The sequence below is a fragment of the Rhododendron vialii genome, chromosome 9a (assembly GCF_030253575.1).
Source record: "Rhododendron vialii isolate Sample 1 chromosome 9a, ASM3025357v1".
NCBI lineage: Eukaryota > Viridiplantae > Streptophyta > Magnoliopsida > Ericales > Ericaceae > Rhododendron > Rhododendron vialii.
The window spans coordinates 5,827,836-5,843,528 of record NC_080565.1 but is presented as its reverse complement, the minus strand read 5'-3'; the positions used below and the strand labels follow the sequence as shown (position 1 = coordinate 5,843,528).

The 15,693-nt window shown below is 37.1% G+C and overlaps 2 protein-coding genes and 1 long non-coding RNA gene across 3 annotated transcripts in view; 1 reads left to right on the top strand and 2 right to left on the bottom strand.

Moving 5' to 3' along the window:
* The window catches only part of LOC131300915 (chitinase-like protein 1), an 82,644-nt gene extending 70,933 nt beyond the window's left edge, over positions 1 to 11,711 (bottom strand). Inside the window, exon 1 of the mRNA XM_058326945.1 lies at positions 11,593 to 11,711. The gene's annotated coding sequence lies outside the window, so the exon portion shown is untranslated. The remainder of the gene's footprint in view (positions 1 to 11,592) is intronic.
* LOC131300919 (uncharacterized) lies at positions 3,105 to 4,758 on the top strand. The gene is made up of 3 exons (XR_009191108.1): positions 3,105 to 3,282; positions 4,126 to 4,243; positions 4,564 to 4,758. It is a non-coding gene; the product is annotated as an uncharacterized LOC131300919 (long non-coding RNA).
* On the bottom strand, positions 7,658 to 11,554 carry LOC131300912 (disease resistance protein RPP13-like). Its single transcript, XM_058326935.1, has 2 exons — positions 10,708 to 11,554; positions 7,658 to 10,579 (listed from the first exon to the last, which is right to left on the bottom strand). Exon 2 carries the CDS (start codon positions 10,545 to 10,547, stop codon positions 7,857 to 7,859), a length of 2,691 nt encoding a protein of 896 aa, XP_058182918.1. The 5' UTR covers positions 10,548 to 10,579; positions 10,708 to 11,554; the 3' UTR covers positions 7,658 to 7,856.
* Positions 11,712 to 15,693: the final 3,982 nt, after the last annotated feature.

The following is a 15,693-nucleotide window of genomic DNA, read 5'->3' as shown; positions in this document are numbered from 1 at the left end:
TATAATTAGCATGATCCGATAAAAAAAAATAACTTCCCTTTGCATTTTTTAAAGAAAATTTCTCAATTAAGTCATCATATTTTACTTATCCATGAACTCAGGGTCCATTCCACTAAGTTTTGGTTATTTGGCTTTTTGTACTTTTTAGTTGATATATGTGACAAGAATGGCCTGTCTTGAAAAGTGTAAAAAGTTACAAAATAGTCCCTAAATGCTCTTAATGACGCATCGTTTTCAATTGAGATCATAACCAATCTATTTAATCTCTCTTGTGAAATGATAGTTTGAAGGTAAAAACAAAAAGAAAACTGATATTGGTACTTCAAAAATTGATGGAGGCACTCCAATATTAATGTAATTCCAAAGCCATTTTCCTTTATTTTTTGGAGTGCTAATATTAGTTTTCAAACGGAAACTATGTTAGCTCACTTAATTTTATTTTAACTATGACTTTTTTTAATCAAATGTAAGAATCCTTATAACAAGGGAGGGTTTGTTTCCAATATAATATTCTTTTCCAAACAAATCTCAATCCTCCATTCCGAAATATCCAACGGCCTAAATCTATCTCTCTCACAAACTAACTTTTGGATGGCAATTCAGTAAATACACCAAAGTTAAATGACTCATTTGGTCAATCCGTGGCTCAACCTCTTCTCTCACTCTAAACGTCCTAACTCTCTCTTTCTCACTCAGACGATTTCAAATTTCAAACACACACAAACGTCTCAACCCGGTGACTCTCTCTCTCTCTCTCTCTCTCTCATTTCCGTTGTGCCAGGCTCATCGCCAACTACTCCGACCACGCCGCCGCCAACCCAACCCCGGTAACCCTCCGCCACGCTGTCACCCGAACGGAATCCATTAGTTTCTTTTTTTTGTTTCTATTGTACTGTTGCGTTTCATTTCTTGGGCTTTGAGGTCTGAGATAACCGTTTGGAAGAGCATATTGGGTTTGCTTAGGCGGGTCAATACAGGAAGATGTCATGAAATGCAAGTCAATCGGTTTTTGACCACTGATCAATCCATGTTGAACCATCGTTTTCTTTTTAAGCTTACCGTCAATTTATTCTGTTTATTGTGTGGTGCAAATGTCTTCTTTCTTACACTGAGGTGTTTGACAGAATGGCAAAACAATTTTAAGAGAACGCCTACTAGGTGTTTGACAGAATGCCCTTAGGTGATTGTTATTTTCGTTTAGTTATGGTTTGTATTTTTGGTCCATTGTGTTTTCATGTTTATGGCAGCTTTTGGTTCTCAATTAGGATTTCCGTTTCTGTCAATAGTAGTTGCCAAATAGTGTTTACTGAGTTTTGTCGTTGATTGATTAGAGGTCGTTAATGGAGTGTTATTGCATGGTTATAGTTCCTGGCCTGTTTTCTTTTGGTATCAATTGCTCTCTGCATTTGTCAAATTTGACTCAAATCCAGTAACTACAAAAATGTAATCAAATTCCTTGCAGGTTCTTGGCATGGAAAGACAGCATCTCAACAAGAGATAAAGAAAGCATATCATAAGTTGGCATTGCAATTACATCCGGATAAGAATCCTGGAAATGAGGCGAGAATTGATTTCCCATGTCAAAAAACTTCAAGTTTCCATGTCATTTTTTACCCGATGTTTTCTACTTTACTAACCTTCATTGCATTACGTATAGGAGTCAGAAGAAAAGTTCCAGTGATTGCAGAAGCCAGAAGGTGATATCAACACCTATGGAAGGGTGAGAACACTGATCCTCTGATTACTATTTTCGTTTGTTTCCTCTCATTACTGGAAGGAATTTCAATTGGATGTTGATCCGTACTTTGTTTGGTTTATAAGTAGATGCAATTCGAGAGAAAAAGAAAAAGATGGCTTTTCCTGGATTAACTTAAAGATGGAATGAAAATGGTATTCATGGAACAAAAGAAAGATTTCCCATTCCTTAGCCGGAAAGATGGGTTCATTATTTTGGAGTGATTGTGTGATGATCCATACTTCGTTTGGTTTATTTGCCTTTTCTCTTTTTGCTTTTTCTTTTCGCGCTCTTTGTACAAACGTCAAATTTGTTTCCTAAGCACTTTTGGAGCTATATATTTTTTCAATGAACTTAATACTCTTTGCACTGTCCATGTTTATATTTATAGAAGTTGGTGCAGCAATAGTAGTGATCTTGGCACCGGTTTGAGTAGGATAAGTACTTCTACAATGCTGTAAAGATAGCACCGGGGCTATACAACCGGTGCGCAAAAAGCTTTATATCCTGTGCATGAAAAACCAATTCAAAATCCTCACCGAAATCTAGATAGTGTGAATTTCAAAAAAAAAAACCAATTCAAAATTCCTTTTCAATGTTCAATTCCTTTTATGCAATCATAACAATATTTTTTTTACCTATACAGATTCTTTAGATTGATTACTTTTTTCATGTTTATTTTTTAGAAATGGTTGTGAATAACCTGAGAAGCTTGGGGCTTGGAATGGGAAAGCTTGGGTAAGTCCTTTTTAAAACACATGATACAAAGGAGTGTGGTGCTTCTCTTTCTCTCTCACATACTAGCAGAAAGATATCTTTGTCGGGGTGGGTTTAGCTTTTATGTACCTAAGAGCTGGCTTGGAGAGAAAGCAAAAGTTATATTAAAATCTGTGGAGAGCTATCATGGTTACCTTTGGGGTAACTTCATGCTTTGGAAAAAATCTGTGAAGAGCTTACTTTGGATTCTTACCATTCGGCATTCGCAGGTAATCAGTTAGTGCTGAATTGTTTGATTCTTAAAAAAAGCTTCAAGATAACTATCGGTAATCCACGTTACATCAGTTGGTGCTGAGTTTTATGCGATTATTCACTATGAACAAAGTAACAGAGTTGACTATTGTGTTTGCTATGTTGAAGTGCCTTTGATTCTTATGAAAGTATCAATTAATTAGGGGTTTTGCAATTAGGGGTTTTGCATTGGCTCCCCTCAAGTAGTAGTTGTTGATTGTTTCACTTATTTGATTATTTTATGTGTTTCATGCCACCTGTACACTATAGCAGCCATAAATTGTGTGCTTATTTATTGGATTCGATCTAAGTTGCAAATGCATGGCTTACGTGAGACTAATCTGGTCAAACTGGTATGTATTCAATATATTGCTCTTATGGCCCCAATAAGTTTGTTCCATTCAGCTCATTTATGAGTCTTCTAAGTGTGAATTCATTTTGCTGCAGTAAGACTTTGAAAATTGTAAGAGAGTCGAATCTCAAATCTCTCTCCCAGCCCCATAATGCCATGTGAGACTCTCCGTTCCACCAAACAATAGGTATGTTTCTTACTGTTGCACTGAAAAAAAACTGAATGACTGAATCCATATTTTTGGTCCAAAGGTTTGTTAGAGAGTATCTGTGGGATTATCCCTAAGAGGACTGTGGTGATGTAGCTTTCTATTTGCTCAATCTGAATTGAATTTTTTATTTAAACAGAAAGGATTATGAATTAGTTTGATATCAGTCACATGCTTCTTTGCTAAATAACTGCCATTTGCAAAAGGGTGTCTCCTTGATGGAGGTACTCTATTCCCATTGACACATGGAAATTTAAAGGGGGTCAAGAATGGTGGTGGTATTGAACAAATTAAGGCATTGGAAGCCATTGAACAAATAGGTTTAGTGACATGTCCATTTGATGTAGGAAAGTTCATATCAATGATGATGCAAGGCAAAGGAACAGCTTGCTGGGAAATGGCTTGAACCCTTTACTGTTAGAGATATTCTTGATGATGGGGTATATGGGGGTTCGCTGATATGAGCACTCTTTAGGAACTTTTGGTTCAACGTGAATGATGCCATCTAATGGTTATTGGCAACGCTCCTCTCACATGGGGGATGCAATGCAAATGAACAGCTTGCTGGGAAATGGCTTGAACCCTTTACTGTTAGAGATATTCTTGATGATGGGGTATACGGGGGTTCGCTGATATGAGCACTTCTTAGTAACTTTTGGTTTAACGTGAATGATGCCATCTAATGATTATTTGCAACGCTCCTCTCGCATAGGTGAGACCTATACATACACAAGACTTGCTCCTATCTAATTGCAGACTTTCTAATGGAAAAAAATAGTATTTTTTTATGGTTTTGTTGTAAGTTGTTTGCTTTCTTTGCAGTTTTTGTTGAAATGCCCATCGACCGGTACAAACAGAGAGGCTAAGTTGTGGTTGTGCCGCTAGCAAGTTGTCCTACCCATCTACCAGTACAAACAGGGAGGCTAAGTTTTGGTTCATGGTAAGAAGCCTTTAAATATCAATTTGTTTGTTCTGCTAAATCAGTCACAAAAAGATAAGCATTCAAGTCTTATGACTCATGAGCTTCTTTAGATGTGTAAGTTCCTCTACAAGATACACGATACGATACTACGCATGATCAAATGCCAAATTAGGTACTCCTTTTGATGTTGTGATCCAGATTTGTAATTCGTTTGTTGACATTCTGTTGATTCTAGATGAAGTATACTTTGTTCGTATAGTTAGATTTGTACTCCTTACCTGTCTTTGAACAAAGTTCTGATTTGGTTTTTGGTTTTTTTTTTTTTTTCCCCCCTCTAGGTGTGAGCAATTTGGAGCACAAATTAGAGCCGTAGTCAATCTATCTCACTATTTCAACTCTTTGCTATCTTGCTTATTTGTTTGGAAAAGGTTATGGTCGAGAGAGCGAGAATTCTTAATTTAGATATGAGCAAGTTATGTTAATCAAATGACATTTCCTATTCTCTTTTGTTTAGTTGACAACTATTAATAAGTCTTTGATGGTTTGTTGTCTTTGCCAATGAATGAAATCTATTAGAAAGTTGTTGGCTTACATGTTCATATTTTTTTCGTTAGTTGCTCCAATTATATTTGTTTCATGAATAGTATATCAAATCTACTTGAGGTTTATAGGAGTGATGTGTAGTTCATCAAGATTTATATTGCGTTACGCCGTGCTGTGCCTTCAGGCACGGGCACAATCCCTAGTATATCTACATTACTCCACTATTGTGTTTGTTAAGTAAAAAATTTCCATCAAAATAATTTAGGATTATTTTATTTTGTAATATTGTGGGTTGGGAGGAAAACAAAAAGAGATAGAACAAAAATAAAAAAAAATAAATTGTGGATTGAGAGGAAGACAAAAAGAGGTAGAAAAGTCAGCCCGCAAATGAAACTAATTAATGTAATAAAGAGCAAGCTGTGCGCCAATTAAAAAAAAAGAGCAATCTGCGCAATTGAATGGTAGATTAGTGGATGAATGAATGCTTGGTTACTTATATTGAGAGTGATTTTTTTGACATTGTTGATAATGAGGCTTTATGCAATGGTTTTAAAATATGAAAACTCGTCAAAGGGCAATTGTAATATCCCACTTCCTCCATCCCAAAAAGTTAGCCCACTACATAGAGATGTGTAGAATTCCATACATAAATTTCAAGTATCTTTACACAAGATTAAATAATTTAGGTTTGTTTGAAAAAATTCAAAAAATTGTAAACACAAGTACTTTATTTTATGATCCATTACACGCCTTTCTTAGTGGACAACCCTTGGTTGGGTGAAGAGGGGTGCCTAACAATACGAAGGGAAGGCATTAGGCACTCTCTTCGCCCAACCAAGGGTTCTTAGGAGTTAGGATTTAGGATTCTAGAAGGTTTCTTACACGCCTGTAGCACACATGGGGAAATGATCACTAGCGGCTCCAGAAATTCCAGGAATGGTGTTCAGAAATCTCTACTACCTCTAAAAATCACGACTATATACAAGCTAAATTTATTGCAATGGGTGTGGAAGTGCGAAGCTCGCTTGAACAAATCTTGTGCAAGGATGTTGACTATCCACGACCCGAAAGGGCCCATGGGTATCGAGTTTGGGGTTTTACCCTTCTTTCTTCTGCTAGGATCCATTGGCATATATGACTCAATTTTCTGGTTTATTTGTAAGTCCTTTCTGAACATACACTGTGTCTATTGGAAATCATGTGAACATAATCTTCTTGGACGTGTAAATTTACATGAACATGCAACAGTACATTAAAAAAATTTACATCCGTGCATTTTGGTATTGTTTCAGATTGTTATATCATTTTTGGCTTTAGGTATTATGGCCACTGGAGCAATTAATGTGGTGAGGGGGTCAAGGTCCTCCGATGAAGAGCTTTTGCAGATATATAATCATTCTGATAGGTCAGTTGTACTTTTAAGATGTATGTTCTTCAGCTTTGTTCTAGCAGAGTTCTCTTGTAATAAATAAGTGTTTCATAAGGTTGATATTGTCTTGTATAATTACGTGCTTTTGATGCATAACACAATCATTAGTATCATACAAGTCCAGGTTTCTGTACGTGTCTCTGGGTAATGTTCTGTTGTTGATTGCAAAGCTAATGTGCAAATAATTGCTGTCTGCTGGCATGTTAAATACCTTCCAATTATCCGATTTTTTATGATGTCAATATGATGTTCTAGTCTATAAAGCACGGATATGGATATAAATGTGGAATGTGAGTGTGATATGATATGAATATGGGGATACTAAAAATCCTTAAATAAAAAGGTTACGGGTACGACAATGGTACATTTGTAGATAATTAGTGTTATTATTCTTTCAATGCATAAAAATATTAGATATTTATCTTCCTTTTTCATAAGTAATTTCTCTTCGTCTTAGCATGCATAAAACTGAAATCCTCCACCCCTCGCCGCCGCAACTTTAACTCACCCTCTCTTCGTTGCCTCCATTGCATTCCCGCTTTCCTTCGACCTCCCATCGCCATCACCTCGCCGCACCAGCGTCTTTCACTACCTTCTACCACCTCCGCCTTAATTTGGAATTGGTGAGGAGACGGTCAATCTCCCATGCATAAATCCAAATTGCTTCTATACCATTGTGAGATATATTTTGGACCAACATTGTTGACTTTAGAAATTTTTTAGTTTTGGTTTTGCCATTAGAGACACTCTTATCATTGTGTTTTGGATGGAATCATTTGTATGTGCCGTTGGGCTTGATTGAATGTGAACCATTTTCTTCTGATTAAAAAAGCAGGGGAAACCACATAATCTAATATTTCTTAAAAGTACATCAATATATATATATATATATATATATATATATATATATATATATATATATATATATATATATATATATATATATATATATAGTAGATGAGCTTGATTTTATAAACCAAACTAAACCGAGCCTTATATCCCATCTCAATTGGGATCAACTACATGAATTATTTTTCTTCATTGAGCTCTGTCAATGGCCACTTATTCACTCAAACCCATTAGATTCATATTTCTGCGCACAACAACATCTAATGTGAATTTATGTCTTCTCCTCCCTGTAGCGTTGCTACCCAAAGCTTTTCTATCCGCTCTCTTAATTACTGTATCTCCAGGTCTACAAGTAGACATGCCCAAACCATCTTAGCCTATTTTCTCTCAACTTCTTCTCTATAGGTGCTACACTTATCATCTCATGAACCGTTTCATTTCTAATCTTATCTCATCTAATCTTACCACAATTCACTTTTCTTATGAAAACCTTAGACCCAAAACATTTTGAAACATAATCAAACCATCTAGGTGGTACTTATAAGGTCCAAAAAGTGCATTGTCAAAACATAGAGTACCAACGAAAATGAAAAGGAAAACATAAATGATTCTTTGGTGACCAAGAACGTGCACACATTTTACTGCTCCTGAACTCACACATACATAGAATAAAAAGCTTCATCAGCTTATTCAATGAAAAAAAAAGGCGAAATAAGCACACTTGTTTGAACAGACAATATTATTCGTGAAATGAAAAAGTCAAAATACCCAAAGCTGCAATATCCCACCTCTTACACCTGCCGCCTCAACTCAAAACAGCCACAGATACGGATCCAAAGGGGGGTCTGGGGCAGGGATGGAGCGTAGTCTATCTGGCAACGAAACACCACCATTTTCTAACGACAAACTCTTGAGCACTGGCATTGCTCCTCCTTCCACTTGGAACTCATCCACTTCACAGTTCTTAAGTTGTAGGATCTCGAGTTGAGGGAATCCTCCAGCGGTGCAAACCAATTTCTTTTGACGATAACCAACCAACTTGAGAACAGTCAATTTTGGAATCTTCTCCAACATTGGCATAGGATCTTCAGTAACACAGCTTGGAAATAAGATGAGGAACTTGAGATTTGAAAGCTTCCAATCTATTGAAAACTTCCAATCTGGATAGGAACTTTTTCCATGCCAGCCGCGCAACCTCAATTGGAGGAGGGATTTGCAGTGAGAGAGCGGGTGCAAGTGGACTTCAGGAATCTGATTTATGTCCTCTACTGAAACTTCTAACTGCAATGATTGGAGGCTTCTTAATCCACCAATAGAATCTAGTGTACAACTATTTTTATCCTTTCGGAAAAACAATACGTGAAGCTCGCGAAGGTTGATCATGTCCATTGGGTTAAATTCCATCTGGTCCTCAATCAAAACCTTTTGGAGAGTTCGAAGATTTTTCATATTGTCCACTCGAAACGGCCACTTGAAAAGTCCTAGTAAATGTCTTAGCTGCTTTGCTTCGCATATCTCATTAGGTAACTGTATTGGATCATTGTGCCGATTTTCACCCAGTTCCAGGGTTTGCAAGGCATGCAAATTACCTATGAACTGTGAGAGAGGACTTATATTGGTGCCACATAACCCCAGGTACCTCAAGTGAATCAATTTCCCGATTTCATCAGGCAGTCTTTGCTTCTCTCTTACTTCGTTGTAATCGCGTTGAAAGTGCTGAAGATCTAACACTCTCAGTAATCTCAACTTCCTACATAAGGACTGTAACTCGGCTGTTTTCGAATCTTCATTTTCTAAATTGAAAAACAAGAGGGTTCGTAAATGCATGTCTGAACTATCCAACGAAACAAACCTCTGAAGTACACCATTAAAGGCTAGTCTTCGACTATTGGGAGCAAGTCTTCCTCCATAGATTTGAAGAAAATTTAGCTCCTTTGACTTTTCGATTGCAAAATCACGGAGCAAATCATGCACTCGGCACTTTATGATTCTCTTCCAGTTTCTTTTCCCTACTTGAATCAAACTTCTATCAATTAGCTCTCTCAAATACTCCTCCGCCTCCTCCTCCTCCTCAAAAGATTCTTTGCCAAGTTTTATGAAACCCTCTGCTTCCCACAATCGACAGAGTTTCTGTGCATCAATTTCAAAGTCTTCTGGAAACAAACCCAAGTAAAGAAAGCATGACTTCAAGCGATAAGGCAAATCATTGAAACTTAAAGCTAATATATGTTGAACTGGAACACGATGTGAGTCATCTTCCCGTACATGGCGCCACATGTGCTCTTTGAACTTTGGCCACTCGTCAGGATCTTTTCTTCGCAGTAGACCACCCAATACGACTATGGCTAGGGGTAAGCCGCGACATTTTCCGACCATCTCTCTCGCCAAACTCTCCAAGCATGGAGGGCAATGACTTTTTTCATCTCCAACCTCGTTGTCGTAGTTAGGAAATGCTTTTCTACAAAATAATTCCCAACTTTCTTCGTCGTTTAAAAATGGCAGCTCATGGACATATATTCTCTCGTTGCTAGCCTGAGCAACAACTTTGTTTCGGGTTGTCATGATTACTCTGCTTCCATTATTTTCATCTGGAAACGCTCTCATCAAGCTTGGCCAAGCATTTACGTCCCATACATCGTCAAGCACCATCAAATATCGATGTCCTTTCAAGTAATCACGCAAATGAGGCTCCAAATCTTCTTCTTTCATGTTCTCTATAAACTCTAATTCCACTTTGGTGGTCGGCCTTTTGAAAGATTTTATTGTTGATCGAAGAAGATCTTGGATTTCGTAATCAGCGGACACAGAAACCCAACCATAGCAGTCAAATTCTTGTGCACGACTAAGATTGTTGCAAAGCTTCCGAGCTATAGTTGTCTTACCCAAGCCTCCGGTGCCCACGATTGAGATCATATACCGATCTTTCACTTTCTTCATAAGTTCATATGTCAATTTGTTAGCATCCTCCTTGAAGCCTACAACATGCTCATTGTCTTTATATGGGCGTTCTTTTCGTAGCATATTTTCTATCCTATTCATGCGGTATGACCCTTCTCTTGTGTCGTCAATACTTCTTATACCGAAAGTTACTCGACTTTGTTCGATCTGAGTGAGCTTGGTCTTCAGTTTGTTTATTTCCTGTCCAATACCATAAAGATTTGCTTGTTGGATGAGGCTAGCATGTTTGCTGCAAATGCAAAAATACTTCTCAAAGCAATCTTTTAACCCCATCTTCTTTGGAGTCCCTGCTTCTACTTTAAGGATGAAGTTGTCCATAATATCCTCGGCCTCATATGCAACATCTCTGATATCTTTTATCCACTTGTGCATACGATTGTCAATATCTTGCTTTTCTTCAGCATCTTTCAAGAAACACAACATATATTGCAATTGGCCTCTCAACCATTCAACATCATCTCTCACTCCTCGAAAAAAAACAACCTGTTCGATGAGAATGTCACCAAGTCTATCCACTACAAAGGAGACAACAGAATCAACCATCCTTAGTGATTCTGTTCCTTGCTTGTCTCACACTAATCAACAAGAATAAACAACCAAAATTCACATGTGAGACCAAAATTCTTGCTGGAGTAGTACTTAAGCTATACTAAGAGATATGTTACACGTTTAGATGGACTACATAAAGTTCGGTTGGGAATACCTCAAACAATGGCGACATTTTTGTTTGGCAACGGCTCACAAAAATCTTGGATGCATATTTTTAACCCTGAATCACTTGAATAACAAAATAGAGGTTTATTAAGAAGAACTTCAAATCAGTTGGAGTTAGAGACAATCAAATGAGTTGGAAACTATACATCATTAAGAACTGTTTGGTAGTGTTTCAGTTTTTTTTTTTTTTTTTGTTCACAGTGTTAGAATAATATTAGGAATATTATGTTACCAAGTTTTCTAGGTTTTATTATTATGTTTCATGTTTAATTAGGTAGATTGTTATTTATGTATTCTAATTAGTCTGATTTCCTTGTTATGCATATTTTCTTTATTAGTTAGTTTCTTAATCATCAAATCCTGTAGCCTATGTAAAGGCGTGTTAGAATTATAGTTTATACACAATTGATATATCATTCCGCTTTTCTTCACATCTAATAAATTAACTAGTCTTTTCAAATGCCAAAACCGAGAAAAAGAGACAAAAAGCATTTTTATTGCCAACTGTGGTAACAAATAGAAAACAAAGCAGTAACATTGTAACAACAAGTATACATAACATCTGCCATACCAAATTTCAACTTACAAATCGATGTTAAACAAGTTTTTCACGAACAAACATGAACTCAAAGCCAGGTAACTTGGTTCATTTAAGCCCCAGGAGTGGTGAACTTTAAGTCTGAGTTGGCTTGGGTTTCAGTTTTCGAAATAACGATAAATTATTTTCACAGATTATATGGTACTCCTATGATTTACCAAGAAATATAACCCTAATAACGAGCATTCGATACAATTTTCAGTAATGGAAACTCTATACCATGGAAATTAGAGTGAAGATCTTGGCATATTCTTTTAGAGAGAGAAAGGAACTTACTGGGTGTGGGGAGGAATCCAATTCTTCCTTTTGCGAGGAGAGAGAGAGAGAGAGAGAGAGAGAGAGAGAGAGAGAGAGAGAGAGAGAGAGACTTAACTCATCACTTCAGCTGTGATGAGTTCAGCTGTGGGGAAGGAACCAACTGTGGATCTTGGATTTGGGTGGGATAGATGATCGAGGTTTAAGCTGGAGTCAAGCAATCACAATTCACAGATCATGAAAGGGCTAGCTAACCCACCAACCAGCAATCCCATTGTCCCATTAAAAATGAAGAAAAGATAATCAGAAGGGTCCGGCTAAATACAACTGCGAATTTACTATATGTAGCTAATTTATAAAAAGGAATTTCAAAATTTCATTTTATGAATTAGCTACATGTAATAAATTTGCAGTTGTATTTAACAGCACCCAATCAGAATCCTGTTTTATATCTCGTTTGTAACTTGCAAGTTTTATACAGTAGAACAATATTGAGGTGTAAGTTTAGGTGTTTTTTTTTTTTTTTTTTTTTTTAATTTTTCCTTTAGAATCCTTGCAAGTTGCAAACGAGAATATAAAACTGTATTCTAGAGACCATTGTCTTTTCTTCTTCTTCTTCTTCTTTTTTTAATGGGACGGTGGGATTGGTTGGTGGGTTAGGAGGGAGGGGGGCTGCTGTCCCCAAGGGGACAGCAGCATGCTGCTACATCCCATTTGGGATCCACACCGGTCTCGCTCCAATGATCTTAATCGTTCACTTTGTAGAGTTCGTCGAGTAGAACAATGATGCAAAAAATCAGCTTAATTTGATATCATTAAGTACCTGATCGGAACTTTTTTATCTTAAAAAGAATGGATCCGAAACACTGGATCAAATCCACTCTAACCCATGGACTGAGAGTTATATGGGCTCCGATCAGGTACTTAATGATATCCAATTAAGCTGATTTTTTGCATGTGTTGTTCTACTCGACAAGCTCTACAAAGTGAACGATTCAGATCATCGGATCAAGACCGGGGTGGGCTCCAAAATTGGGACAGCAGCACGCTGCTGTCCCTACGTCCGGTGGGTTAGCCCTTTCATGATCCGTGAATTGTGATAAACGTATAAGAGCATCTCCATCTTTTACTTAAATTTTTACTCAACTCAAATTTGAGTAAAAATATGAGTGAAAACTTTGGTATTGTGTGTTCCAATGGATATACTTAAATCCAAGCATAAATATGCACAAATTTGAGTGAAAATTTCATTAATGGCAATATTATAAATTTTAAAATGTAAAATTTGCCATAAAAAATACGAATAAGGGTTTGAGTCTAACCAAATTTAAGTCTAAAATTTGGTATAGGTTTGAATAATGAGTGGAGAAAGATTTTGAGTGATTTTTACTTAAATTTGAGTAAAGATTTGAATAAAAAGTGAAAATGCTCTAAGAAAAGACAATGGTTTCTCCAAATTGAGGTGTGATTGAGGTGACTTGTGATTGGACTCCAGCCTGTTATCCCTTACTGAACATTGTAGTGTAAGAAAAGACAATAGTCTCTGAAAATTCGAAAATTTTAATTGCACACCCATTTACATACTCCATTCATAATAGGGATGGATCTCATATATATTGGGTGTGTAGTGTGTGTGTGGGCTCCACTCCTATTATGAGTGGGGACGTGTAATAGCTCAAAATTTCAAAAAGAACACCTGAACATGCTGACGTGGCATTTTTTTTTGGCCATTTTAGGGGAAAAATAAATTGCCACGTGACAAAAAATGTGACTTTATCAACATCGAGTCTTCTCTTTTTCTCCCCAATTCTCTGCCATCATCAACATCAGCAACGATCGCCACCTCTCCCTACCCGAAAGAATGTTTAATTAAAGCTACCCTAAAGAGGAAACCCTAACAGCCTGTTTGGATGGGGGACATGGAGGCCAGATTTGTAAGCGGCCAGATTTGGAGTCCCGACCCCACGTAAATCCGGTATTTGGGAAGCAAAAAGTGCAGCTAAATTTGCTCCCGGATTTGCAAACTTTGGGATTACAAATCCACCTTGTAGACATGTAAAAATTCTAGCCTATCACAAATCGCCACGTGTTGCTAGGGCATACAAATTGGCCAATCACATGTCGCCAAGTGCCTATAAGTTAAGGTCAACATTTCATGGACGGGCCAATCAAGTGATGCCAAGTGTCCTGGTCAAAAGTCAAAGACCTGTAAATGGACCAATCAAATGGTGCCACGTGTCAAAATGACACAGTTATTATTTTATCAAGTCCAGCCAACCAAATTAAGCTACTTGATGAATAATAATAATCTCTTTATATATAATTACCTTTTCTAAAATAAAAAGAAAGAAAAGGTAATTATCAAATAATTATTATTCCTTTTAAATTCAATAAAGAAAATAATTAAAGAGATCAATATGGAAGGTTAGGGTTGGAGTCTCCACCCAAATTCTTATAAATAGATGTGCTCCCTCTCATATTTTTTTCATCTGCACATTGAAGCACACAATTGCTCCAAAGCTCTGAAGATCAAAGCCATCAAGCCCTTCAGAAGTCTTCAAGTCTGCATCCGACAAGAAGGTTTTTCAGTTCAAAGCTTCAAAGCTCCGAAGAACATTCAAGTCAAGTCCACGTCAAACAAGACGGTTCTTCAGATCAAAGCTTCAAAGCCCTGAAGAACGCTCAAGTCAAATCTCCATCATCAAATCCAAACTCCAGAATTCTGAAGATCAAAGCCTCCAAGCCTTTCAAAATTCGCATTCATCCATCACACGCAAGCTTCCGAAGTTTTGAAGATCAAAGCTGCGAAGGCCCTTCAGAATCTTTCAAGTCCACATCAAGCCAGACGCTCTTTAGTTCAAAGCATCCAAGCCCTGAAGAACGTTCAAGCCAAATCCACCAATCATCAGTCTCCTTCTATCAAATTGAAGAAGATCTCAAATACCGATTTGAGTCAACATCTGCAAATTTGCATCTCCTTCAACCAAATTGAAGAAGATCTCAAAGACTGATTTGAGAAGAAGTTCCAAAACCCTCAAGTCAATATCCACAAATCCGCATCTCCTTCAACCAAATCGAAGAAGATCTCAAATACCGACTTTAGAAGAAGCTCCAAAGCCCTCAAGTATTCACAAATCCGTCATCTTTTTCACCTAAATTGGAGAAGATCAAACAATTCAACTTGAGAAGAAGCTTCCAAGCCCTCAAGTCAAAGCTCGTTAAATTCGCCGTCATCTTCGCAAAGACCGTAGAAGATATCGCCGTTCAAATCGAGATCAAGCTATTAAGCCCTCGTTTCAAAAATCAAAGAGAAGAATCAGAGGATTAATTTTCTTTGAAAATTGCATCAGAGATTGTAATCCTAAATTTCTCAAATTAATAAAATTGACTTATTCAGCATCTTTCCGTCTTTTTTTGTAGACTCGAATTTTGCGTGATACACACCTCCAGGCGGATTTGTGAACGACGGGGTGGGGGGTATTGTTGCTCAAGCGGGGTTCCGCGTGATGGTTGAATGACCTCTCTACCTTGGCCTTTTCTCGTTTGTTATGCGTATGGGTCGAGAGAGAGAAGGTTTGGATGAATTAAACTGTGATGAATCTAGGCGGATTTGGGTTTGGATGAATTTAGCTTTTTACACGAAGAAAAAAGGAGGAATTATTTCGTGTACCACATGTGTATGTTATCCTAGGAGTTTCAGTAATCTAAATGGTTCAAATGCTATCCTAGAATTTTCAGTGGTCTGACGGTCCAATTATTTTGGTGTGGCACATATTGTTTAAACATTTGTAAGATAAATTGAAGGTATTTTATTCCAAAATTAATGGTAAATATTAATTTATTCTAATTAATATAAAATAAATCAATTTTGAGCATTAAAAAATAAAGTGGGGGCAAATTAGTCTTTTAACATCTTATCAACCCTCCAAATCCCTCTTTTCAAAAAATCATCCAAACACCTCATTACAAATCCACCATTCTTAAGAGATGGGGTCACCATTCTTAACATATCACCCTTCATTACATATCTACACTCAATCCGCCCTCATTCTATATCCACCCAAAACAAATCATTCATCCAAACAGGTCGTAAAGAGGGTTTGAAGCTACCCATCAAGTTTC